This window comes from Cottoperca gobio, chromosome 6 (genome assembly GCF_900634415.1).
Source record: "Cottoperca gobio chromosome 6, fCotGob3.1, whole genome shotgun sequence".
NCBI lineage: Eukaryota > Metazoa > Chordata > Actinopteri > Perciformes > Bovichtidae > Cottoperca > Cottoperca gobio.
Window position 1 is genome coordinate 13,855,269 of NC_041360.1, and position 27,677 is coordinate 13,882,945.

A 27,677-nucleotide genomic window follows, 5' to 3' on the forward strand; every position below is an offset into this window, starting at 1 on the left:
AAGTTCTGCTGCTCTGGAAAAATCTACCCGTGGCACAAAAAGACAGAGAAACGTCTCAGACTGTAGCTTTTCTGTGTTGTCCTGTGCTTACTTAACAAGCAGGGATGAGTTAATAACTTATCATTATAAATACATCATTATGTCAATCATCATCCCAACCATTATGTGAGTATTAAGCATTTGGTTTTGAAGGAAGTTAATCCTGAACAGCCCTTGATCTGTGGATCTTAAAGAGCTTTTAAACACCAGCTTTGATCTATAATGCCCGTAATGTTCATAAATAGATCATTAACATTACAGCTGGATTAAAAGGCCATAAACACTCTAAACTAATTAGCGCTGCATTTGACATATTCCAATTACAGCAGCACAGTGCCTGGCACAGGTACTCGTGGGAATTATGTTTATGTTTCAAAACCTGACCACACTAGATGACCTCCTGTTTTTATTTGGCCTGTGTGGGAAGCGGGGAGATTGGAGAGTGGGATAAAGTGCTACTGTGGAAAACAGGGAGTTGCAGCTTCACCTCTCCCTTTAGAAGAATTTTCTTCTCGTCCAGTTTATAGGCGGTACCGATCTTCCGTCTCACTGCGGGCGGCTCCTCTCCCGGATCCAGAGGATATTCCTTAGGAAGCTTTCCTGTCAGCTCCTACGAAAGACAACAAGGGGACAAGTCAGAATCGAAGAGCTAAAAAGTATTCTGGTGTTAATATTTGCAGAATCTGTTGTTTTCTCATACCGACTCTCTGATGCAGATGCTCTTGAGTTCCTCTAGTCTCTTTTTAAGCGTTTCCTCCAGAGCTTCCTGCCTGGCCCTCAGTGCTGCCAGCATGTCCTTCTTAGCTGTCTGGGAGCTGTCCGATTCCTGAGAGCCTGCAGGGTACAGACAACACATAACGTGAGGGCAGGAGTCAGGAGCATATGTGTGTGTTTGGAGTTATGAGGACGTCTTTTGAGGCAGATTGCGGAGGGGATGTAGAAATTGTACGTGCACCTGCTATCCTCGCAGGATGTTTACAGGGAAGTGAATGCAATGTTTCGATAAGGAAAGGAAATAAGGAGTTTTAGTGGTGTTTGTGCGAGTGTGAGTGTTTCAAGGAAGGGGCAGTTTAGGACAAAGTCAGTGACGCACAGTCTCCAAGGCCCTGAGATGGTGCCAGTCTTGTTTGCAACATGCACCCCCCCCCCCCCACACACACACACACACAAACACACTTTGTTTCTCTCTGCTGCTTTGTCAGTGACTTGTGCGGTCAAAACAAGCAACAATACAAAAAGAACATTTGCTTAAAATTGTGGCAAAAAAGAAATGGCTCTGTATTGTTACAAGATAGACTATATTTAAATTAAATGTTTCGACAGCTATTGTTTTGCAGGTACACAAACCCTAGCAGTGAACATCTAAATGTCCTTACAGCTCAAACACAATCAGTTTTGTGTGTTAAGTGATGTTGACACAGGGATTCAAATTGATCAGACAAACTCTATGATTTAGTTAGGCAGAGACGCGTTGGCTGTGGCGGAGAGGGGAGGTGCATGGATGTGGCATCACAGTTCCTGTGACATGTTTATGTTGCTGGGCAGAGATAGCCTCCAGTCAGCAGTGGATCATGAAATCAACACACTGACCCAACACCAAGGATAAGACAGATACAGCCTGTATGATATGAGGTGGGATAACTAGAGAGGGACAAAGAAGTGAGATTAGGAGACTAGGGACGGATAGCTGAAGAGATAAAAGGGAAGGGATTAAGGAGAGATACATGAATCTATACTGAGAAAAGGAAAAAGAAACGGATCCGATCAGGAAGATGAGCTGTGGAGGGATCAAAATGAAGAGAGCAAGCTGGAGGTTTTTTTTTTTCTGAAAGAGAATAGTGTTCTTCTTCCCTGGAAACAGTAATTGATTCAGTAAGGGGTGCTATAATCTAAATAGAAAACCCCACAGCCATGTGCAGACACCCTCTTCAATCATAAACGATGCTGCTTTGGTCTAGTGCATGTCATTTTATAAGTGAATAATGCAGCAGTAGCTAATCAAGTTTCAGTAAAGCCTATTCCTCTTAATTACTGCACTCGCTTTCCTAGCATGCAACACACTTTAAATGTGGGTTTAAAGGGGCATGTTCCTCTTTACTGTAAATGTACAAGTCTTCCTGTCACACTCATTACTTGTTCAACACGGATATGCATTGTTTTAAAGGCCATGGTAATGTTGTATACTGACCCGGTGCCCTTTTCATTCCCTCACCCACTAAATTTAGAGGGAGCAGGGGCCTCGAGAGGATGAGTCTGTGTGACACGGAGGGTGGATGTGGTGTTCCATACATACAGAAAGACACTGGGTGGGGTGCGTACAGTATGTGTGTGAGAACATTCAGCAAAGAATCAATGGCCTCTTTCCAGAAGCAGCTGTTTCTGTCTCTCCAGTTGTCAACGGGACTCCCCCTCAACACCACACACGCAAACACAAAGACTAATACGCACACATATCAATATCCCACACTCCCTGTTTGTCAGAGTCTCTTTCTCCTTCTCTCTCAAGCACAGGCACGCGCACTGACCATGTACTGACCTGACGAGAGCAGACTGCCACTGCTGCCACTTATAATTTTGCCTTTGCTTCCCATGTTGGCTAGTTTGGAGGTCTTCAGAGTTCCTGTCTCCGTAAGGTCTATGGCGATCTCATTCAAACTCCGCGCTGCATGGATCTTAGACTGGAAAAAGGAAAATGAAGAGGGTTTGTCAAAGCACATCATTAAGCAGTTTAATTGCAACACTCTTACTGACCATGCTTGCTGAGTTTGCTGTATGTCTTGTACATTTCTCATCATGCCTATGGTCTGTGGTGTGAGTGAGTATGTGGTGTGCCTGACTCACTGACCTTGCTCTGCTTGCGGTCCAGGTAGAACTGGTGTTGGCTGATGGCCATGGCCCAGATGGACTTGATGAGGGCAGGACAGGCGTACCACGTATGCACAGCGATGCCACTGTGACCAAACGTCCTTCTCGTCACCGACGCCCTACAGTAGAAGCGGACACAAGGCCTCCTTATATACACTGAATACAAAAGATGGCTACATATTGACAACAGTGAAAACACTCCCACCCGACAACACCATCACCACTGTCACTACTTTAACTTCAAACTACAATTACGAATGCGGCTGTTAAGAGAGAGAGAAAATGAGGGATGCACAGTGTGGATTTTATTCAGCTGATACCAATAACCCATAATTACCTGCATCTCATGGCCGATAGCGATAAGATAGCAGATAATTACACATTTTTGTATTTCAAAAAGAAGTTCATAACCTGCAGTTTATTCATACTTAAGGGTAAGAAAGACTAAGATGTAATGAGCAAAGAATGTAATGAACAATTTAATATCTCATAGCTCTGATGTAACCAATATCACATCTACGTATATGTGGAGCAGCTCCTCTTCCACTGAGTCCACTATGTTGCACCGCCATGTTTCTACAGTAACTCAGAATGGACAAACTAAACTCTAGATAGGGCCTTTCACTTTTTTATGTTACCTGAAGGCCCTCCCCCCCCCCATAGTTCTCTGACAGGCTTGTAAAAATGCGGAATAGCCAGCTGCCACCTGAATATGATTTCTTACATAGTAGTGTTATGTTAAGGATGGCTTCTGAGCGAGGTGAAGTCCTAAAAGATACCGTCGCGTTATTTCATTTATCGGCAGCAATATATATCGTGCTTCCCTCGAAACAATATTAGAGGCTCAAGAGAGCAAACCTGATAGAGATCTTTTTTGCCACACACGATGTTCCCCATTGTTTACTCATCTTTTTTTAAACACACATCTACAGCTGAGCAACAGACCAGCTCACCCTAATGACAGCTTCCTTTAAAGAAAACACCGCTGCTCTCTGTTTCACCCTGTCTTTCTCTTTTTCTCCCCTTCCCTCCCTCCTTCCCTCCGTCCCTCCTTCCCTCTGTCTGTAGAATAACACTCCACATATATAGGCATGTTAAATAAACACAAGAGAGGTCACTTCCTCTGCAAAACAGCTATCACACAGCCATCTATCCTTCTGTGGTCAACTATCAAGGGTTTACCCTGAGCGTGTGTGTGTGTGTGTGTGTGTGTGTGTGTGAAAGAGCGCATGTGTTTGTGCATGCATGTGGCTGCACAAGTGTGTTAATAATCAGCCTATCAATCTGTGTGCGGCTCCACCGGGACATCCCCAATATCTTGCTCTATTGCCAAGACAAATGCTGCAACCATTACTGAATTAGATTCCAATCTCTCCTTTCCTGCACTGTAGTTTGAATCTTAACACATTCACATAAAGCACAGTGGTAATTTACAGTAAAAGATACTGGAAGGCGTCCATAACTAAGGGAAAATTATATCACTTCCAAACATTAGCTGGAGCAAATTCAATAGCAATAACATTCAATCACTCTAAGTAGAACTGGTATCATGTAATTCAACACTCAGTTACTCAGCTTAAATTTGTGATATAAATTTACCTCCTGGGGTCATGAACTTCCACTGAAAACTTCTTCTCTCTGAAGTAGAGGTTCTCCAACTGACGCCATTGGAACACCTGAGGTTTAGGAGAAACACACTTTTCAGGGCTGCTCACATTATGCTTCACATTAAATCCACACAGCCTTCAGCCAAATCCTCTGTTCTCTTCTGTGTATGTTCCAATTTGTTTTGAGTGAAAATGCAATGGATACGGAGGAAGAGGAGAAAAAAATGGAAGCCGCTGACAAAGAGGAGGAGTTAGGAACAGAGGAGGTGGAGGGAGAGAAGAGGACCTCTGATCAGGTCCAGACCAGGCGGTCTTGTCCACAGCAGATCCTTTAGCTGGATGACCTCACTCTGGAGAAAGACAGTGTGAGAGGGAGGAGGCTTTCTTTCCTCTGCTCAGATTTGATTTTTTTCTCTTTCCGTCCCCTTTATGAACCATCCGCTTCTCTTTAAACGGAGCCAAAGCCAGCTGGGCGAGAAAGTTTCCCCCAAGACGTACTCCACAGCATGTGTGTATCTTAAATCCTCCCAGACGCAGGGGAACAGAACGTTACGAGTTGGTGGGTGTTCACCATCTGCAGGCATGTGCATGTGTGTGTGTTGGTGGAGGGAAAGTGTGTAAAGTTAAGTTTCCTCCTCTCCTGTAGCTTTTCTGGATGGGAGGGGGTGTTAATGCCTCCCCTCCTCCTGACCCCTCCTCCCTCCCTCAGGGACTGTGCTTCCTGCTCTGGGCTCTGTGGTTGGGAGGTGTGTGTATGTGTAACATGGGGTCAGGGGAGGAGTGATGAAGGGGGAAAGAAGCTTTCTGTGGCCCGAGGAATTGAAGTGCCCTTGCTTTGTTTAGTCAGACCTCTGTGTGTACACGCACATGCACACATTCAAAAAGTCTGTTTCTTGTTAGAGAAGAGTAGAGTGTGGGCTATTTCAGAACATAAGTGGGTCTGCATCTATCAGCTGGAGCTGAAGTACAAAGACACACACGTAAAGCTCTGATGTATACTGAACAGTAAGTAAACTGGGTAAACTACTGACTGACAAACAGGAGGAAAGAAACAAAGTACAAGACCCTACTATGACAGGATGAGGGAGGAAAAGAGGAGAAAGGGAGCTAAGGGAGGAACAGGTCACAGCCCAGGAATTTTAACAGCCTGTGAAAACAATGGACAGAGGGATGAGAGGGAGAAAGGGGTGGGTGGGGTAAAAATATGATAAATGTGTGTGTGTGTGTGTGTGTGTGTGTGTGTGTGTGTGTGTGTGTGTGTGTGTGTGTGTGCATAAGCATGAAGAAAGAAAATTGCCACTCTTATCAAAACTGTTGCTGTACCGTGCATTTTCAATGGAGTGTGAAGTGCTAATGTAGCATGGTGCTAAATATAGCGGGCGGGGTTGATAGAAAGTGAGTGACTGTGCGAGTGTGTGTGTGTGTTTGCTACATATGGGCCAGAGCTGTGACGATAAGATAGGTGTTTGTAACTGTGTTCAGGCACGAGACCGCTAAAGCTGTCCTCTCCATCAGCAGGACAGAGCTGCTGAAATGTTGGAAGAAGACTTTGATCTTTTCACGGTAGAAAAATGTGCAAGTGCGTAAATAGTGTTCAAATATATCTGGAGTAACTAAACAGCAGTCACATGATCTACAACCAGGTGCAATAAAGCCGTCCGCAAATTTAAAAAGGAGACATTTGTGTTGTGTTTCTAAAAGTGCCCCAGTTACATAAGCCCATTGTATTAACGAAACCTTTGTAGTCTTTATGGCGGACTGTGAATGGCATGACTATCTGATTAAAAAACAAAACATGCTGACAGATTATTTCTAAGGAAATCAGTCAAAGCCGTTGGGTGCCTCTGTGATTAGGGCGAGGCTGGTGCATATGTTATAAATCCTCTCTCTTTTGACGATAAAACCCGCGCGCACAATAACACAAACACGCACGCGCACAGGAAGTGACTGGTCATTACTCATAAAACAACCGGGTGCTCGTGTGTACGGACCCACGTCTGTCTCAAAGTAATGTCTGTGCACCCGAGCACACGTCCATTACAGATGAAAAGGTCAGATCTGATATAGTGTAAAGGCCTTTCTTCGGTGCAGTGGACTCCCCGGGGATTACTGGAAGAATAGAAAGTTTAAATAGCAAATGCATATTATTCTTTTCTAGAACTGGACCTGAGGCTCTCAAAGACTATTGTTTGACACATTGGTGGGGCTCTGGTGTGCAACACTATATCCACCAGTTGTCATGGAGCTGCAGATACACTCTGGAGGCACTTCCTGTTGTTTGTGTTTTGGTTGTGGTGTTTTGGAGGGATGACATTTATGGAAAAACTAATCAGAACAGGCTGTTATTTGCTCTAAATGAAGACAGAAGCTGACTAAAGTCAGTGGGTGTGTACTCTCAATCGACTGCAGAAAAACACATACATATGCAGTGAAATGCACGTGAGATGAGGGTCATTTAAACCATAGTTTGCTGTTTGATTGAACCTTCTTGCGGCTTCTTTACAGTGTTGACAGAAGCTTTCCTGTGTTAGCCTTAAATCAGCCAGGCAGGTAGTCATTCAACACACAGACTCTATAATCTCTGTCTAAATGACACACACTAACGAGGCAACAGTTCGGTGTGTGGTGCAGTTGTAAACCCCTGTCTGTGTGTACTGTATGTGTGTCTGCATGTGGCCTGCGGTAAAGAGAGGGGGGAAAGTATGTTAACATCTCCAAATAAACGTGAAAGCTGCGGTAGATGGTCTGCATTTAGACACAACAGGGATCTCCCCTCATAAAAAGACACACTAATAAAACACAACTGCCTCCAGTACACACACACCAATTCTACAGCACAGGTTGAAGTCATTTAGTCGCTTAATAATGAATACAAAAGTTGGTGTTAGAAAAATTAACCTCTTTAACTGTGACAAAAGACGGTAATTGGTCCATAATGGCTCATAATTAGTGTTCTGCCTCCACCTTACTGAGTCACAGTACTGAAAACCTGAGCCGTGACAAGCCAGTGTTTACACGCTGAGTCACTGGTTACTGGCACTGGACTGGCTGAGTGATTGACTAATCACCAAATCAACTGCTCTTCCTCTGGTTTGCTGAAATAGCGATGACTCTCATTACTACCATAACAAATGGAAAGGTCCCAGTGACCTCTATGAGTGTCTTTTCTTATGAAACACTGAGCAACTTTGGAAAGGAGCACCACCCACACTCTTTTGTCTGCCTTATTACTGAAAAAACAAAAACCTTACTGTGTTCATTGGGATTTTGTCAGTCTTGTGATGCTGCATTAACAAGACATGCAGTCCACAAATCTCTTTTGGGTCAAGCTCCTTAAGACTACAATCCCCACTTCCGAGATGAAGAGGCCCAGTCTTACTTTCTCTGCTTTTTACGTGTGTGTGTGTGTGAGTGTGTGTGTGTGTGTGTGTGTGTGTGTGTGTGTGTGTGTGTGTGTGTGTGTGTGTGTGTGTGTGTGTGTGTGAGGGAGAGAGAATGAGAGAGAGGGAGAGAGCGAAGAGAGTGAGGGGGTCAGTGCTCTAGCTTAACTCACACTGACTGTTGCTATGGCCGCTGAATGCTTCATAAGTCTCTTGTGTGGAAATGCTATTAACTCTTTTTCCCTCCATCTTTCTCTAAAATAACTAACATCCCTCTACTTCTTTCTTCTTACCTCAGAGAAAGCTATAATTTGCCATTTTTCAATGTATCAACCAATATGTATATACTTGGGGCGTCCCGGTAGCTCAACCGGTAGCGCGGGCGTCCCAAATACAAAGGCTTAGTCCTTGCCCACAGCAAGTCCGACCTGTTGCTTTTGCTGTATGTCGTTCCCTCTCTTTCTCCCCTTTCACAATCTGCACTTCTCTATCATAAAGGCATGAAAAGACCAAAAAATATAACTTTAAAAAACTTTGCGTAATAAAAACACACAGTTTGTGACATTTTCACAGGCTTGTCAGCATGTTTTGGGTCTGTGTCTGTGAGTTTGATGTGAGAAAATGTGTATGTGTGCATTTTTTCCATAACCATGGGTAACACCTAAGCAGCCACAACATTTGGTAATGAGAAAAGGACGGGGCTCATGTGGTGAGACAGTTATTTACACTGGAATGCACCAATCAAGGCACACGCACACACACACGCACACACACACGCACACACACACACACACACACACACACACACACAGAGCACAATGCTAGTGGCAAACAGGAAGTACTCATCAGGACGGTGAGTTCAGAGTTAAATCCAATTCCTGTGTGTGTGTGTGTGTGTGTGTGTGTGTGTGTGTGTGTGTGTGCGTGTGCGTGCGTGTGCTGTGTGTTTATGAGCTACAGAGTATCAGTGCAAGTGTGTGAGAGTGTCTTGGTGGTCAGTCAGTATGCAGGGATGCTGTGAACCCCATAATCACCCAATAAGACAAGGATGAATGCCAGAGATCAAGGCCCTAAAGACGACAGAGTTGAGGTAAGAAAGGCTTTTACAGACGATGCACTGGTTGCATGAACTGGGAGGAGGATCCCATTCATCAGAATAAAAGCAGAACAGGATGCAAAACATTCCAAGACTGAATGTCTCCAGACAGTAGTATTTGTATAGCATTGTTAGTGTTCTTCCCAAACACAATATCCTGACTCACTGAATGGAAAGAATAGACAGCAGTGGCCATGAAAACATTTCCTTGTAAAGTAACATGTTATATATATTAACGACCCAATCTTCTTTAAAAAGGAGAGTGAAATAATTAGGTGCCAAAACAATAGACAGAAGCAGGATACTGTGTTAATAAGGCTGTGCTAAACCACAACCTTTTTACAAATTTGGAAATTATACCAATTGATGTTTTAAAGCTTATTAAAAGAGTGACTGAAGGTTGTGCAGCAGACAGTTCAGTTTGTGGTGCAGAGAGATCAGAAGGAAGCGTCATCTCACCTTCCTGGGTTTGACTTTGTCCTGGTGGTCATACTGAAAGATGCCTTTATAGCTCAGACCCAACCACCATGGGATCCCCTGCTTGTCCTAAAACACACAACAACAAACTTCAGGGAAGAAAGGTTGTGCATATGTATGGGACAGAGTACCCAGAGTCAACAAACATTTTACTGTGTGTGAGTGTGAAAAAAAGAGAAGGCAAAGTAGTAAAACGGTACCTTTACACCATAGTAATGAACTCCATATGTGGGCAGAGACTCTACAATGCTCATATAACTGTGAGGAACAGAAAATACAGACATGTAAGGGTTACAGAGAACACAACCTTCCATAAAGTGAACAAACACAACCAGAGACACATTCACATACTTACTTTACAATAGCTTGCCCTCTGGACTGCCCACTGACCTTCTTGTAATGCTCTACGACCCGGTCTTCACTGCAGGACAGTTAATAGTGAGAGGAAAGGAAACATGTTAGGAAGGGGGAATAACAATAGGAGAGCTTGTGCAATGTTGTGGTGGTGTTCTGGATAACTGGAGACTAGTCTCTCACCAATAGGCGAGAGATGGGTGCTCCTTCAGGGCCTGGGTGGGCAGAGCAGGCAGCTTTTTCAGGTCACACCTGGTTACATCATTACTGTAAGGGAGAAACCACAAGTCATGGTTAATGCTACTTCTGCAAGAACAATCATTCTCTGCTGTAGGCCTAACAGTATTCAGTGCAACAAGTTAAAGCAGAAGTGAATAATTCCCAGAACTGTCTTAGAAATGAAATGTTAACTTTGGAAGTTAAAGTTAAAGTTTAGTGAAGAGAGAGGAATGAATGCGGATGGCTTGAATGCTCTCTTTTTCAGAGATTGGCCGCTGTATCTGAGACAGCTGCGAAGACACTGACGGTTGGAAACAAGAGAAACGAGGGACTGAATATGGCTGCCAAAATATATTTCCTACACGGCTATCGTGGCCAAAACATTTCACGATAACGATATAAGCGCGATATCCAAAATAATTCATAAGAAAAATAATAATAATAATGCTATCAGTCAAATTCCTTTTGGACTTTGTTTATTGAGCATTTTGTCTATTTTTGACAAATGAATTACACTCAAAATATGAGTGTTGGGAGGTGGAGAGAGAGAGTCTGTAACCATAACCTATAACCATAGCCTATAAAAAGTAAGAAATGTAAATCATTTAAGAGGCGCTGGATTATTTACATGCTATTATCATAAGTGTATTATTAACATGGAATCAATATATATATATTTTTTTCATATCAAGCTCAAAGACAAAAGATAACCACACAGACAGAGTAAATGAGACAGGGAACCACGCAGAGAGACTTGGCCCCAGATTCCGTTTTCAGACCTCCACTGGCAGGAGGTCTTAATACCCCACTCTAATCCCCGAGCCTCTCTCCAGCCTCTGCCAAGGCCTCAGAGGATCGGGGAAAGCCCTGGGAACATGACAACCTATGAGCTAAAGCCTTGGAAGAGATCCCATCCACCCTGCCTGCCTGTTCTTCAATGTGTGAACAGAGCTGTGTGTTTGGATTGGTTGATATACATTCAAGTAACTTCTCAGTAGGTATAAGTGGTTGTGTTCACAACTTTGGCATTGCACTTGATTAAGGGCAGACAATTTGAACAAATACAACTCGTGCACTGTGACATGTTCATCTTCACAAGTCATTCAAATCATATACCGGTACTCATATGCTGATTCCACGAGCATCAAGAAAATAACTCTTAATTCAAGGACAATCTTGGAACAAATGGATTTGTATTTGACAAAGTAAAATGATTTCACACACACACACATTTTTTAGTGTGGGGGGGGGGGGGGGGGAGCAGCAGTGACAGATATATGGAGGAGGGGTACAGTGTATCGAGTAGAGCTTTTAGAGAATGGAGGTATGTGTGCATGGGAGGAAGACAGTAAGGAAAGGGGGGAGGAGGGTGAAAGGAATGTCTCCAGAGTGTGTCACATTCCAGCCCTCTGCAGGATATTGTGTTTATTTACTCCTTTCACCGCCGGAAATGAGGTCAGAGGGGATGTCTGTTGTAAAGGGATAAGGGGATGAGGCACGACATACATTAGGCCAACATCACGCAGATGTGGAGTGTAGATCACATGAACCATGGAAAGCTCTAAATCTATAGAGTTTAATTAATGTGACTGATACGTATTCCGATATGTTTGAACTTTGTGTTTAAACATTTTCTTTATTTTCTTTACATTTTCTGTTGGTATATTAGTAAATCTTTCATGTCCTAATGGTGAGTCTTAAATTGGAAGGAAGTCAAGACCCTCTGTCTTTCATTACACATATTCACACACACACACACACACACACACACACACACACACACACACACGCACACACACACGCACACACACACCATGCTTTTTTTCATGAGTGGCAGCACAGGCTGAAAAGAGTGAACCAAAGTGGAACAGGGATGGCAGGAAAGAAGGAGGGAGGGATGTAAATCACGCTCAGAAACAAAGGGTTCTCAGTGATGCACCTCAATGCTCAGGGGAGCAAAAGAGCAGACAGACGACTGATATCAGTTCTATTGTCTCTCTGTCTGCGCGGCTCCTTTCTGAATCAACATGTATCAACCCAACCACCCATGAAACTTAGAAGACGAGACAGAACATGTGATGGAAAAATAGGAAAACGCTCCCAGCTACAACCCATACTTTCTTACATGGACATAATCATTACAAGTTACTAATGTGCTTACCTGGTGAAATCACCTTTAGCTTCCTGTGGAACAGAAAGGGGAAATAGAAAAGTAGTGAGAGGAGAAAGGATTCACATATATGGATATGTGAGCACCAGGCATTGACCGTAAAATGTGTGTTTATGTTCGGTTTGCATTGGTGAATGTGCAGTAAGGTCTGCTGTGCTGGAATCAGAGAATATTAAACTTCCATCTGGAGCGAAGCCTCTGAAAGCCTACAGAGCCGATACCTGATACTGTGCATCTGCACCTGCATAGAAGGCGCGCACACACAGACAAACCACTCAGCCCAGTCTATGTGTAACATGACCTTGCAGCATCACGGTTAATGGACTGACCTACTCTGAGAAAGAGAAAGGAGAGAAAAGGGGCTGGCGTTGAGGAGAATTTGTGAAGCAAAAGAGTTCCCCTGCTGCTTTGTGTTATATTAGCACTGACTGACTGCAGCAAGAATTTAGCTGGTAACCATTCTGCTACCAACAAAGACGGTTGAGGTTTTTAAGATTTAAAACCTCCAAGCGTCATTGCATATTACTGACAGATTGATGACTGCAATAGATAATGTGAGTTTAATCATCTTCAATTAGGACCAAAGGCTGGTGGAGACATTTTGGAAGAAAACTTCAAACTGTTTCAGTGCAGAGCAACAGCACCAGGAATAACGAGTGTGTTTGGCTGCATGTGTTTATGGTGAAAAACAAATATCACACACACACACACACACACACACACACACACACACACACACACACACACACACACACAATCTTACTTGTAGAATAAAGGAAGCCAATTCGAAGACAACATCACTGTCCACTTCAATAAGCTCCTGTAAGAAATAGAGAAAAGAAAAGAGAAGAGAGGAGAGGAGAGGGCTATGAATGACACGTTCTCTTTACACACACTCTGCCGATGTTTGGAGTAAAAGTGGACGTGCCTCTGATCATCATCCATTTATCCAAGATGGGCTGCTAGTTCCTTTCATCTCCCAACCACTGCCCCTCCATTTTTCCACTCTCCCTTCTCTAATTTCATGACCTCTTCATGTGGCTGAAGCTCAGAGATTAGAGGCAAACCGTGGGGGTTAGGGAGAGGGGGTTTGGGGATTGAGGCTAGGCATGGATGCTCTGGTTACTGATTACTCAGTACATTTTCTAAAGGTGGTTTTTTTTCATATATTACTGTTATATTTTATATTAATGGCATGTGGATATTCCTTGGGAACAGGTAAACTGCATGATAATTGGAGTTTTCTTTTTTTTTTTGGTGTGAATGTAGTCACCGACCATGCTATGTCTGCATTGAGGGGGAGAAGAGTAGTGGGCAGTGAGTAGTGGGTCAAGTATGTCTGGAATGTTCCCTTCACAATCGACCACTTAATTGGTTGGGAGATCAGACAGCCAGGATGAAACACTAGACTGAACAAACCCACCCTGGGTGTACCACCCAGCGGGGCTACACATCGTCACGGAGTGTGTGTTATTGTACTGTATGCGATCCCATAGCTCAGCAGAGAAGGTTTCTCAAAGCTTATACAAACAATAACAGCAGAAGGTGAACATATATCCTGATCTACTATATTTGAACTAATGTGCACGTGCAACATGCTTTCTAAAAATATTACATGATCATCTAATGCTGAAGCTGGTAGAGAGATCATTGGTGTTTAGCTGAAGTTCTTATCAGGGTGACATGTGATAAATGAGCAGAGAGGGATCAGGTATCTCCGTCAAGGAGATTTTACAGTAGCCAAGGGTGTGACTGAGTAAAAAACCTTCTGTTTGTGGGAGAGTCTCTCCCTTACTACTTGGTTACATAGTCACTGCCTTTCAAGTCTCAGAGGCAAATTCACAAAAGGATTGTGCCGCTTTTGACGCCGCTAAACCGGCACAAAAAGAAACCATGTAATTCTCAAAGCATCCACAAAAGGTGCACAACCTAACTATGCTGCCAAGCGTCTTGGTGCTCCTATTTGCAAGTATTTAAATGAAGTAATATGGAAACATTTGGCACAAATTGCTTTCAACTGCCAAAGTGTATGTGTCTTTGTGAATTGGACCTTGAGACGGGGCAGAAAGCGGTTGCAGTCCATTCTTTGTGAATTTCACCCCCGAGTGTCTTCCCAATCGCCACTACAGTAAGACAGATGCTTGCATATGGAACAACTAGGCTTAACTAGACAACCTAAAAGGCTCCATTGTAAACTTAGGTTTGTTGACTATTTGACAACATTAGCTCAGAATAGCAAACAAGAAACCTGTGTATGACACAAAATGTGCAGGGGAAAAGTGCTGGCTCTATGTTCATGGATTGATGATACACTGTATTTAAATGTTCGGATAAAGCTTTCTATCACTGTCAGTACAGAAAATAATTGGTCTTATCAGTTTTCTACAGAGCTTGGGTTGGGAGGTTTCTTCCCCATTATTTTCCTTTACACCACATACGCCCTCTTCTGGACCTGACAAATAACTGCTGAACACTGGTGTCACTGCATCTACTGTACACTACCCAGGCCACAGTAGATCTATGCACAAGGGTAGCAGCAGCTAGACTAATGATAAGAGATAGTGAACCAGTTAACTGAATAAGATAATCTCCCCTCACTTCAAACAAATATACAAATTGCCTTCATTGAGTGGAATGTTTTATCACCAAATGTACAAAATATATATTTACCTTTCTTTGTGGGCGACTTGCTATCAGTGTTTATTTAAACAGCCGAAATAAATGTGCTTCAACGCTGACAGATGGCAGAAAATGTGTCAAATTATTCGCTAGTTGCTGGAATGCGGTGCAGCACGTTACATGATGGGCAACAGCTGATGCAATTGGTTCACATTTTCTGCTTGACCAAATCTGTGTGGAGCATCGGAGTCCAAGCTGGCCTCTTCATTTAGAACCAAAAAATGGGCTAATGAAGTCCTCCACATAATTCTAAATTGAAATATACCCACTGAACACTTCCACCTTTTTCTAGCAAGTCCAGAAGAAAACTTTGGTTTCAAACACAACATTACTAAAAGTATTCCTACCACCCACATCAGTAAAAGCATTTCAGGATAAATAGATCCCAGTCAACAGTATTAGGAATATGCAATATGGCAACTAAATAATAAGTTTACCTTGTAGACGATGGACTTGGCATTAAGGAAAAACAGCTCAATAGTGGCATTGTCCTTCAGGTAGGATATACTCTCTATGTAGAACCTGAACACACAGAAGGAAAAGCTTCAATACATTTGCAACAGCAGAGGTAACAATGACAAAGGTTGACCTTCAGTCTTATAAAGAAGATCAGTGATCAAATTACACACAAATAAGAGAGAAGGAGTTAAAACATGCAAGCCAGGTTAGTGTCATGTGCACATGTGACAGAAATGTTGCAATGATCAAAGGGACCAGAGGGGGGCACACCATACCAAACACTGACCCTGGATACCAACATCCTTTCACTTCCCCTTAAACCAATTCCCTCTCTCACCATGGTGGCTGGCAATGATCCATAATTAGTTTGTTAGTGTGAGCACATTCCACAATCTGAATGAATGCACACACACACACACACACACGGATTGAATGTGCACATGATGCATTTCACACATTGTCTGCTTCTCTGCATCATCAGCAGTGTGTCGTGATTCCACATGCACATACAGTACTCTCTCTCACACACACGCACACACGCACACACACACACACACACACACACACACACACACACACACACACACACACACACACACACAGGAGAGAGAAGCACAGTAACCCACTTCTAGCAGAGTGGTGAGGAGGGAGCTCACATAATAATGTGGTCTAAATGTAGCTCATGAATGCATGCAGAGCCAGAGGGGAGGTTAGGAAGCTACTCTTTGTTAGCTCTTTTTCTGGTGGAGACGTTCATCGAAATATAACAGATTAAAAACCATCAGTATAGGACTTGAAGTATCCCTACAAGTGCGTATAATGTGGCCTAAGCACATGTTCTGATGAACACATGTGAATGAATGTGTCGATTTGTGTGCATATGCGTGTATAGGCAATGACTGAGAGGGATTGTAGGAGGATCAATAATCAATATTGGAGGGTTTAAATCGAGTTACCCATTGAGCTGCAGGAGAAAATGAGAGGAGCCTTGTCAATATTCAGTGTGAACATTTAATTAAAGTCACAGTGTTGATGAGACATACACACACTGCCAGCACAGCAGCAAGGATGCAAAAAGGCACCCATTGAATCAGCTGGAGGTATCTGCCTAGCTTTTATTGGGAACACACACATCACACGGATACCACATAAGCATGCAAATCCATGATGCTCATGCACCTGCGCAGTGACACACGCACCTACACACACACACACACACACACACACACACACAAAAAACCTTACATTGTGCTAATGAAAACAATATGTTCAAATTGCTAATGGATTCAGGCCTGACATTTGGACTGATGATTGCTGCATTGTAATCCCGAATCTGCGTATGTGTGTGTACGTGTTTCTAAGAAATAGGGTAGGATGTGTGTGTGTGTGTGTGTGTGTGTGTGTGTGTGTGTGTGTGTGTGCGTGTGCGTGTGTGAGAGGGGGGGTGTAGTCAGTGTGACATTTAGAGAGATTGAGGTTAGAGATTGGTCTGAACTGCGAGAATAAAAGGGGGTATGAAGCCTCAAAATGGTGTCAAAGTTCACAATGTCAGCGCTGCCACCACCACACCCTCAAACACTCATTAGTCTATGTAAATATGCACACAGTGACCCCCATCCTGACCATCACCGACACACACATACACAGTTGGTTTATGTGGTTCTATAGCTGACCTAAGGTGAATATCAATGCGCCTTAACTGAAATAGGACAGCAGTTATAGCAGCCAAATATACTTATCTGCACATCTTTTAATTATATCAGATTGCACAATGGCCCCATTGTTCACTAAATAGGGAGAACAATAAGTCTATGTGCTAAGAATACGATTTTGCTATACAGTCACCTCATTGTGTCATGACGAGCTGTGTCCTAAATGTCGACCTGGAAATGGCTATTCAGTGACATTGTTTAGCAGAGTTAATGTGCGTCATGTTACTATGTACGTTGCTAACCAAGCTCAGTCCCCGGGGTGTATATGACATCATAGAGATTTGTTGGGGACAGAACAAACCAGTGGATCCAAAATAAAGCCTTGGCTTTCCCTTTCCGGGCTCGAACTGAAAGTGACCGTGTGTGAGTGCGTGTTTGGGCAGAGAGTGGGATGGGAGGGCTCTGCATTTTCATTTGAGGCTAAGAAAGATCAGAACATATCTTCTCAGGTCAGGTGCCTTTTTCTTGCTTTTTCAATAGCCTATTGAAGATAAAACACCCACATACACACACACACACACACACACACACACAAAGAAACAGACACAAACATGCACACTCTGTATTTCTGTCACATATACACACATGATCCTGTGCCTGTGTGTGAGCCTGGAGAGTTTCATATATGAGAGGGACCATTGTATGAGCAGTGTAAAGGCTGAGAGAGGAGTGTGGGATTGTAGGGTTTATTTCATAACCCTATCATAACAGGTCATAGAAGAGTTGGCTTTAAATGAGGAGAGGACTCCAATACAGCGTCAGCAAAAAGAGCACACTGCAAGGGCACATGCCTCCTAATAGGTTGAGTCACGTACCAGAATATTTTCTATGCTGTTTGCATTGACAAGTGAACCTTTTTCAAAGTGCTTTTGTATAACAATGTATAGTGCAAACGTAGAGAAGAAATGGTTCGGCTTCTCTTCGTATGGGATCCTGCCATCTTGTTTGGAGTGTGGCACTTTGCAGTCACCTCAAAGCTACTGGACGGGATTTGCATGCAGCGCATAATGATAGGACTAAGAGGCTCATGATTGGCTGAGAGGCCCCGTGGCGGGAGTTAAACACCAGGGTCAAAGCAATTTCATAGGGGTATGTCATAACTAACCTTGTTAATCTGTTCCTATTACCACACATGAAGGCATGTGCATACACAAACACGTATACAAAAGCACTCTCTCTGTCTTTCTTTCTCTCTTTCACACACATTCAAACACTGTGTGCAATCAGTGACCATGGCATATGTAGTTACTGATTCATTTATTAAAGAAGAACTCACCTGACACAGAAGTAGAGGACAATGGGACCAGACTTCTTCGGGAACTCGTGTTCTAATACCCTGCGGTCCAACTGCAGCCAACTAAAATGGCCCCTGATGAGACAAAACAACAGATCAATGCTGTTATTCTGGGATATATGAATATACAAAAACTCTTCTCGTGACACTGAACATTTTCTCCTTAAGCCTCCCCATTTTTCTTTTCCTGTTACCATGTCTTCCCTTCTGTTTCCCCCCCGTTCTCTCCCCCATGCCTCTCTTTTCTCTGTCTCCCTCCAACAGAGAGAAAAACTGCAGAGACAGCTTGTCACCCTGGTAACCCTGCATGGTCTCCTGAGCAACTGAGCAACATCTCTCTCAAACTGTCCCTCCTTCTGTCTCTGTCTCTCAATCTATCTGCTCTTTCCCTCTCAAACGGCCTCTTTGACTACTGAGCGGTCAGAGCTGAACTGTCTGCTCTCCCCAGGCACAAGCAGCAAATCTACCCATCATAGTCTTAGCCCTGGGGGACTAAGACTGCAGAGCTGATATTGCTTTACTGGACTGGCATTGGCTACAGTATGTGTCACAGCCATGTAAATGCCATAGAGCAGAGGCCAGTTTTGCTTGGCATCAAAGAGAGAAAACAAAGGCCATGGCGATGTTTGCCAGTATGCAAATCATTTGTGTATTGCATGACTAGTTCTGGACCATGCTGTGGTGCGTCTGTCTTTCTAGGTCACCGAACACCATAAAACTAATTTGAATGTCATTTTTGCATTTCAAGCACAGTTCTCGTAGCAACCTTTCTGGCAAACATAGAGTTGTGATCTTTAGCTAGCCCAGGGCAAGACAATCATAGCCTCATCATAACATTAAAGTGATCATACATCAGTTTATGGTCCAGTGTGATCTTCATCACTTTAATCTAGGGGCCAATTCATACCTAGTCTAAATAAACCTATAGTACTATAGTATGTATATATATTATGTATACAGTTTAAAGCACACTGGAAATTCAGCAGGAGAAAAATAAAAGGCCAAAACCAACAGCCACATTTTTACTGTAAGGTTTCTAAAACTTTTAAATATTTAAAACTTAAACAATGTCCTGGAAACTGGAGTTGTTGCTCATGGTGCAGCATCTAATGTTAACTAAGTATTTCATGATAGATTTTTTTCTTTTCAAAATAAGAAACAACTTGAATGCTATTTCTTTAATCTTTGTGTAACATATAGGTCAAATTTAACAGATAATTCTCAAATTAAAGTTGTTTCACCTCTGTAATCTATAACTACAACTGTCCCATTAACATTAGTTACAAACCACCAAGGAGTTCACAGGTGATCTAAGACTCAAAAGACATATGAACTTGTTCATTTACTGTACACACCACTCTTGGAGCATATGTTTTACGGGTTGCACTTGAATTTTAGAACTGACTTTGCCTATTGTCTGCTTCTAGTAAAATATGCCCCATGTGTTGTTACAGGAACTGACGAGGAAACAGGAGTGTAAACGCTGATAGTCTGGATGTAGTTACAGTGTTATTGGGAAGCACAAACTCAATCCAACAAACAAGACACACGTCAGAGAGTCCTGGGCTACTGATACACAATATGCAGTGGTAGTTTTCAATAGCTTTACTATCTGAATGTGACTTACGTTTCGTCTGTGTATGCAATTCCAAAGTACTCCTTCTCTTTGAGGTTGAAGTGAGAGGCCACAAGGTCCAGCAAGTCCTTAGCCATCAGCTTGGGCTGCAGGGAGACAGAAATATTAGTGTTGCTCTCATTATGGTTTTATTGATCAGTTATAAATGTCCCTCTGTGGTAGTGCAATAGTTTATCACACTGTAGTTTAATTGGAACAAGTGCATGTGTAGAGCTGTATGCAAATACATTATATCAGCTATTGATTTACTGTAATGACTAAGCATTCTGACAAACACTGGGGAAAAGAGGAAAAGAGCAAGAGAGGAGGAGATAAATGAGAGAGAGAGTGCTAGAAAGATGGATGGAGTGTTTGGATGTTGCTGACAGTGCAGGTACCCTGCCCTTCCCCTCCATCCCTCCCTCCTTTCTGCCCGTCTGACCCAAACCTCTACTGCAGAGTCATGGCTCTGGGCTCAACCACTGTATTGTAGGGAGAGGGCTGCAGCTAGCATAAGAACTTTCGAACAAGTTAATACTGTGGAATACTGTCTAAGCTATATATAATGACAACCTCCATTCATCACGACGAGCATGCAGAGCATCTTAAAGCCAAGCAGAGGCCAGGGACTGATGCCATATGCTGCTGGTTTGTGACATCCTGAGTAGCAGTAGCCCCACCCTGAGGTTAACCATGGGTGTGCCTTGCTGCCTACATTTTCATTACACACACAAATCTGCATGCACATATGCACACAAGAGCTGATAGACAACATGCATGCAGCCCATTCATAACACACAGGAGGTACAGTGCTGTGCTGTGTACATATAGGATAGAGAAGAACAAGAGGAAAACATACTGTGTGCAACCATATAGGCACACAGACACAGACAGACAGACAGACACACACACACACACACACACACACACACACACACACACACACACACACACACACCACAGCTACATGTGCTATAGTGTGCACTTTCTTAACAATCTGCCCCTGAGGTCCTGTACTATCTACTCACTGCATAACTACAACTTCAGTGACAGAAGCTACTGAGAGCTATTTAAAGAGAAGGAGGTGATGTCATGCACACAGCAAACATACATACACATACATACATACATACATGCGCATGCACACAGACACACATCTCCAATGACCTAGATCTCACATAAGCAAAACGCCTACAGTGATCCTGCAACACAAAAAGGCTCTGGCGAGAATAGAAGAGAGAAGCTAACATATAGGCTGATTCTGCCTTATATGCCCATGTATCACATTTATGTACCAGAAAATAAATGTTAAATAGAAAACAAAATGGCTACTGTACTAGCTTGGTCTGTCTCTATGTCCCTTTGATCTAACCTTACTCCAAAACCCTTCAGCATTGATATTATATCTAGTAGACTCCCATACTGCAAAGTTAATGAATAATAAGGTTATCATTAAAGTAAAACTTTCAAATGCATATTCACAGTAACATGATATACTCACATCTCAACATGCTACATTTGTATTTATACTATGGTTGCGTGTAGTTTAATACATCAAGAGCAGAGGTATAAGTGCTGACCGTAACATTGTTTAAGTTCTGATCCGTCTGACTCTGATTGGCTCTGTTGTTTCTCCAAATGGGAGAGGCAGCGATTCAGAAGAGCGACACTAGATCTCTTTGATGTGCTCAAAAACGTTTTAGATGTGGAAATCTTAGGTCTGGAAGCAGGCTATCTTTATAGTATTAGCAGTAATAAATGTTTTGGTTCAGCCTGAGACACATACAGTCGTGGTCTCTCATTACCACACAGCAGTCAACTGCCTTGGCAACAATATCAATTAAATAACATCCACGCCACCACAGCATAACAAACAATGAGCGGGGGACATGGACACATCAACAACGTTTAGAAAGATGATAAGGAGATGAAATGAGTCCAACATACAATAAGTGCATGACTGAAGATGAAAAAGAAGAGAAGTACCACCACAAACCCCTGCAAGGTTAAGCTAAGCTTCTCGCTTCAACAATGTTATGAATATCAAACAGACTGTAAAAACCCCTATAAAAAGCACTTGATAGTATAATTGAGTTTGGTTCTCTCTTCAAGAGACGACTCCCTCCTGACGCTAAAGCTTATCTGTGACATGCCAGATACCTAACGGATGTGTAATAATGTTGTGGAAGATACCAACAGTGATACAGACAGTGAATGACAGGTAATATAGTAAGGGATATTGCACATTTGACACGCGCACACAATAAGTGAGATACACACTGCTGTATACTGTACATATACTGTATATACACACACATATATACACACAGACTCTGGAGCCATCTATCAGCCAGTAAAGCTCTCTGCTAGCTTAGACAGCATTACTGCTAATAGACATTTAGCCTGTGCCTCCTCAGCAGCACAGATAATTAACAGCATAAGAATTACAGGGAGGTGCAAGTTAAGAGGAGACATGTTAAAGCAAACCCCCAGACAAGTGACTAACACACAACAGTAGCTCACTTGCCTGGCTGGCAGAAGTTACGGCCCAATCTCTGCAAACAGCTAGCCAGGCCCTTGGCGCCTTCAGGATTGCTCAGATTTATGGTATGCTAACTAATATATCAGTGGCAGTCCTTAGGGGCCAAGGGTGGGTAAGGAAAAGGTCTTTAGCCACAACATGCCCTACATTTGCTTATATTTCCACTTAGTTGTAAAGAGACTTGCAATGTAGCATCTTACTATGTTACAGTAAAACCCTCAAGTGTCTCTTTTTCAATGTGGAGTTCTTCACATTAACATTGGTATAGAAGAGAAACACTGTTACACAGCTTAATACCCCATTCCCCTTTCAACCTACAGCACTCTAGCCTTAGGGAGTGATAGAACATATGACTGACATATTTTCACCCAGTGGTGTATTTCGGTGGTTCGCTTCAATCTTTACGGCCCGGTCAATAGGTGCGTTGGCCTTCTGACACATGGTTCCCTGCCAATGAGGCGTTGCTCCATAAACAAACCACAGACTATCAAAAGGTAGGAGGAAGGGGATGAGGAAGAGGAAGAGGAAAAAGGTGAACGACACTTCTGGGATTAAACAGCTGGTCAATGTTACAAGTCAGTGACAGAAATGAGATCCAAACCTTTCAGAGGCTAGCTGGCTGGAATGCTTGGCGTGCTACAGGAACTCATATCAAAACCGTAACGGGACTGACTCGACCACACTGCTGTTAAATGATCAGTGAAGACATGAAATAACCCAATGAAGTGTGTAATACTGCAGCACTGCCTTAATATTTTAAACTGTTTGCACTGCTGATTATAATCGTCCCTTCAATAAATCTTTTTTTTTTTTTTTTTTACAAACGAATGGAGGTCCTGACTACTTCTTAGTTCACCAGCTAATTGTCTGTGGTCTTGCTAACAACGTACTAGCCTACTGTACATCTGCCCGACGTAGAGAAGTGAGGACAGAGAGTGAGAGATAGAAAAAAGAAAGTAGTATCCTGATTTATATGACAATGGTTTGTTAATAACATCCCCTCTTCCGGACTTCTCTCTTGCTTACACCATTGCCAAACTGTACACATACTATTTGTTACATTGTGTATATTATGTGGTAAACATAACAGATTTTCTCAATCACAAGGTCTTTAAGTATCTTTTAAACTCTTTACATAAAACAAAGATTTCTGAAATGTTTTATTCAACTCTTGAACTCTCTTTTTGTTTATTTTCTTGTTATTTCCTTTCTTGACGGCCAAGAGGAACGATCAGAAGATATGATGGATGGATGAGATACGAAGCTGCTGCAGCTGTATTTGGAGGTTTAGATGATAGACACAGAGCCGGGGCAGGTGGAGGCAAGCAAGGAGCTGGGAAAAGAAGATATGGAGAGTGAAGAGTGGAAAGTCAAGCGAGAATGAGAGCGAGAGAGAGTGGAAAAGGAGAAGAGAGAAGTACCAATTTGAAAGAGAGGATCAGTTCTGGAAGAGTAATTGAATCAGAAAGTCAGCAGACCTATCCTCGGCTCTCCCCTCCATTTTCTCCTCTCCATTCCCATCCCTTTAGTGTCATCTCCTGTCTCTCTATTCCTGAGCTCTCATCTCACTTTTCTCTCTCCCTCTAAACCTCCTGAGTTTTGGCGTCAATCTTTCTACGCTTGCTCTTCTTATCTTGTTCCAGGGCAATTACCTTCTTTTGTCTTGCTCTCTTTTTCCAGTGGAATCGGGTAATGTCCGACCCAAAGGGGGGTGAGGGATGTTAGGAAAAGTGGAAGGAGCCCCTCATGAAAATGCTTCAGACTTTAAAGCCAAACCATAAGAGGGGTCTAGTAGATGATGAAAGTGAATGTCATCAACAGCCAATGCAGAAAAGGATGGAGAGGTAACTGTGCAGAGAGGGCCACAACATTTATAAACAACTAAACATCCATACCTAATGAAATGTGTGTTAACGTGTTTTGTTAAAAAAGCTTCCATAAGAGGGTTTAATCCTTAGAACAGAAAGCAGACCAGAGCAGATCTACAGTAGTAAATAGCTATCTACAAAGGGTAGGGGCTTTAAATGGCGAACAAGGGGAATATAGTATATATATATATATAATATATATGGGTGTGCTGTGGGTGCTGCTGCTGCCTTTGGCCATTACTGCAGGAAAGCCTGCAGGGAGGATTGAAGGCTGGAGTTGGGGGGAGGGTGGGCAGCATGCTGCTTTGTTTTTCCTGGACATTTGGAGGATAGCATGGAGCATTGCCAATTACACAGAGATGTTTGGAGGATAAGAGGGAGCATTGTCAATTACACAAGCAGTTGATGTTTTTTGTTAGATGATTCTGGGCATTTCTGAGGCATTCTGGGATGGCAGTAGGGATGGATGATGAAGAATGAGCAGTGAAGCATGGGTTTAGGGCAAGTAAGACTTTCTGTTTAGGACATTATTAGGACCGAACTCTGTATTGGGATGCATAGCTTCTACAGGAAGAGTAAATCACGGCAGGGTCGTGTGTGTGTGTGTGTGTGTGTGTGTGTGTGTGTGTGTGTGTGTGTGTGTGTGTGTGTGTGTGTGTGTGTGTGTGTGGAGAGAGATCAGGTGAGCATCAAGAAAAAGCACAGTCACCTACTGCTGACTAAATTTCTCTTGGTCAGCAGTAATTGAGTCCCTCAGGACACCAGACATCACTTCTCCCTCGCGCTAAGGAAACGAGAATCCGCAAAGAGAGAGGGAAGAAAGAGAAGGAAGAGCAGGAGGGCGCGAGCAAGAGAGACTCACCTGTACAAGGAGCTCCAGCTTCCTGTCGTCCAGGAGATGGACCTGACATCGCCTCCCCTCTGTCATCTGAGAAGAGACAAAATGACAAGGGATGCTCGTTTATAAATTGATTACAGGTATTACATGTTATACCAATACAGTTCAAAAGCGGGGTTTCAAATGGGTCTTCACTGATGCCAATGATACAAAGTAATTTACTCCACATTCCATACACCATAAAGCATCCCCACATCAATAAGTATTGGATACATGTTCAGTATGTTAAGATTGGAGTGGAAATAGCTGGATCGGGTATCTGATTACACGTGCGTCGTACGTCATTTGTCAGCAGCATAGCTGAGGGAGCTAACAACAAACACTTCCGCTGTTTGGAGGTATTTCATGCTTGCTACGCCCACAGGTTCTACGACTACTTACAATATATGGAAAACCAATGTTTTGAGGGGTGGCAGAAACACTGCATAATATAACACAATCAACTTAATCAGGCACTTCCAGAAGCATCATGCCAAAGAATTCAACACATTTTGAAGATTCTTACCAAGTTGATGGTCCACAATCTATTATTTTAATAATACATAACAATTCAGTAAATGCATATTTCTGTATTTTGTTTTACCAAGTTAGGAACACAATGTTTAAGTTAAGCCTGATGGTGGCTTACACATAAAAGAAGGATCCCAGTCACTTCCACACAATGAGGCATACAGCTTACATACTCGCTATCGGCATCCGGACTGAAAGAAATGGATCTGTGCATCCCTCGTTATCTCAGTATATCTTACAAGGTTAGCTGACCTAACTACACAATGAGCCAATAGAGACAACGTCCTGCGCTGCTCTCTTCCTCGCTGACATTTCTAGCATTCCTCCTTGAGCACGAAATCCATTATCCATCGGTGGACTACAGTGATCACAGTGAATGAACCTGCCTGCTGACAATGTTCACTCAAGTGTTTCTCTGCATTGTCGATACAAGGTTTGCAGACTAGAGCTCCAAAAAAAACGGATAATATCCGTCCGCCAAGTTCAGGCGTAAACACTGAAGCAGGTGCAATGATGAAGTCAACTGTGGGAAATATGTGCCACATATACCAAAGTTAGATCAAAGCCACACCTATTTTCCAAACCTGTCTGAAAGTTTGCATATGCATGATAAAAATTAAACTAATACAGGACTAAAGCTGAAAGTCAAACAGTATTCAGCTTGTTAGTGTCTGTTTGTGCGTGTGCTGGTGTTTTCAGCACATGTGGAGTTTCTCTCCAATTTTCGCAGGAAGTGGGGACCCTGAGGAACACAAACACCCCCCTGGCTCCTCCCACACTTCCCTCACATCTGGGAGATGGGGAGGGACACCAGGGGGAGGTGTGTGGAAGGGTATGAGATGTTGGAGAAGAAATAAAGCGGGAGAGACTTCATCATTGTCAAACATTTGATGAGAACTCCCTCCAAAACATAGATGGCGTAAACAAAAGCACAAGCGTAACCGGTTTGTAACTCCTCACCACGAGGATCATATTGGCCACCTGAGGCGCTTGCAATTTGGTAAGGGTGTGTGCACAACATGAGAATAACATACTTTTACTTTCTCATCGCTTATGCCAGTTTGCATCCAGGTGGCAGGTTTAGCAGAGAGCTGAAAATGCCACCGAAAGAGAGGGAGAGGAGTGACAGAGTTGTGTCTCAACACTCATCTCTGTGTGAACTCTGCTGAGTGATTACTGGTGTGTGTTTGCATGTGTGGCTTCTACTTTGAAGGGTTTGGTTTACCCTCCCACTCACCATTGATCTCCTGTGGTTTGAGGGTTTAGATTGGGTGCACCTGTGCACACAGTAACACACAAACACATACATATTTTCCAATATTGGCTTTTGTTTTCATCTCCAACCCTCCTGTCTTGAAGTTACACTACCTTTCCATAACTGTACATGTTTATACTGTATACAGTGCTTTTAAGTGGTACTGCCATGACAACTCAGTAGGTCAGACGTGTAAACATGATTCATTATATCGTGTATAAAATGTTGGTGCAAAGTTATAAGTTATATCATTTTCTGAAAACATTTTGCTGGCTAAACTAATCTTCTGTCTCCATTATTGAGCCTGGACATGTAGAAGAAGAGAGGGCAAGACTACAGTATACTGACCAAACATCTAACTTTAGTATCTTGTCTGCAGAATATTTAAAGCTGCAATGCAGACAGTGTAAACACACACACACACACACACACACACACACACACACACACACACAAGTACACACTCTCCTTGGCACTCTGCTTGAGACACCTGGGAATAGCACACACCTTAACGTCAAGGTAACAAATCACTGCCTTCAGGCTAAAATTAGGCAGCCCAATCTGGCAGAGACAGACGCTTATTGGTTTTGGTCATAAAATGCACTTTGTGGTATTGGACACATGCTACTGAGTTTCTA

At 42.9% G+C, this 27,677-nt stretch overlaps 1 protein-coding gene across 6 annotated transcripts in view; it reads right to left on the reverse strand.

Moving 5' to 3' along the window:
* Window positions 1-27,677, reverse strand: part of frmd4a (FERM domain containing 4A) — a 101,708-nt gene that overhangs the window by 8,931 nt on the left and 65,100 nt on the right. For 5 of the 6 annotated variants that reach the window (XM_029433538.1, XM_029433540.1, XM_029433537.1 and 2 more), the window contains exons 2-16: window positions 25,239-25,304; window positions 19,979-20,073; window positions 18,334-18,426; window positions 15,324-15,408; window positions 12,971-13,027; window positions 12,199-12,221; window positions 10,002-10,085; window positions 9,820-9,885; window positions 9,665-9,722; window positions 9,447-9,533; window positions 4,504-4,580; window positions 2,885-3,026; window positions 2,576-2,717; window positions 740-873; window positions 527-649 (exon numbers count right to left, since the gene is read on the reverse strand). In XM_029433538.1, the coding sequence (XP_029289398.1) occupies window positions 527-649; window positions 740-873; window positions 2,576-2,717; window positions 2,885-3,026; window positions 4,504-4,580; window positions 9,447-9,533; window positions 9,665-9,722; window positions 9,820-9,885; window positions 10,002-10,085; window positions 12,199-12,221; window positions 12,971-13,027; window positions 15,324-15,408; window positions 18,334-18,426; window positions 19,979-20,073; window positions 25,239-25,304 (1,332 nt within the window). Of the gene's footprint in view, window positions 1-526; window positions 650-739; window positions 874-2,575; window positions 2,718-2,884; window positions 3,027-4,503; window positions 4,581-9,446; window positions 9,534-9,664; window positions 9,723-9,819; window positions 9,886-10,001; window positions 10,086-12,198; window positions 12,222-12,970; window positions 13,028-15,323; window positions 15,409-18,333; window positions 18,427-19,978; window positions 20,074-25,238; window positions 25,305-27,021; window positions 27,062-27,677 lie in introns of all 6 variants that reach the window. The other variant, XM_029433535.1, reaches the window with a different exon arrangement.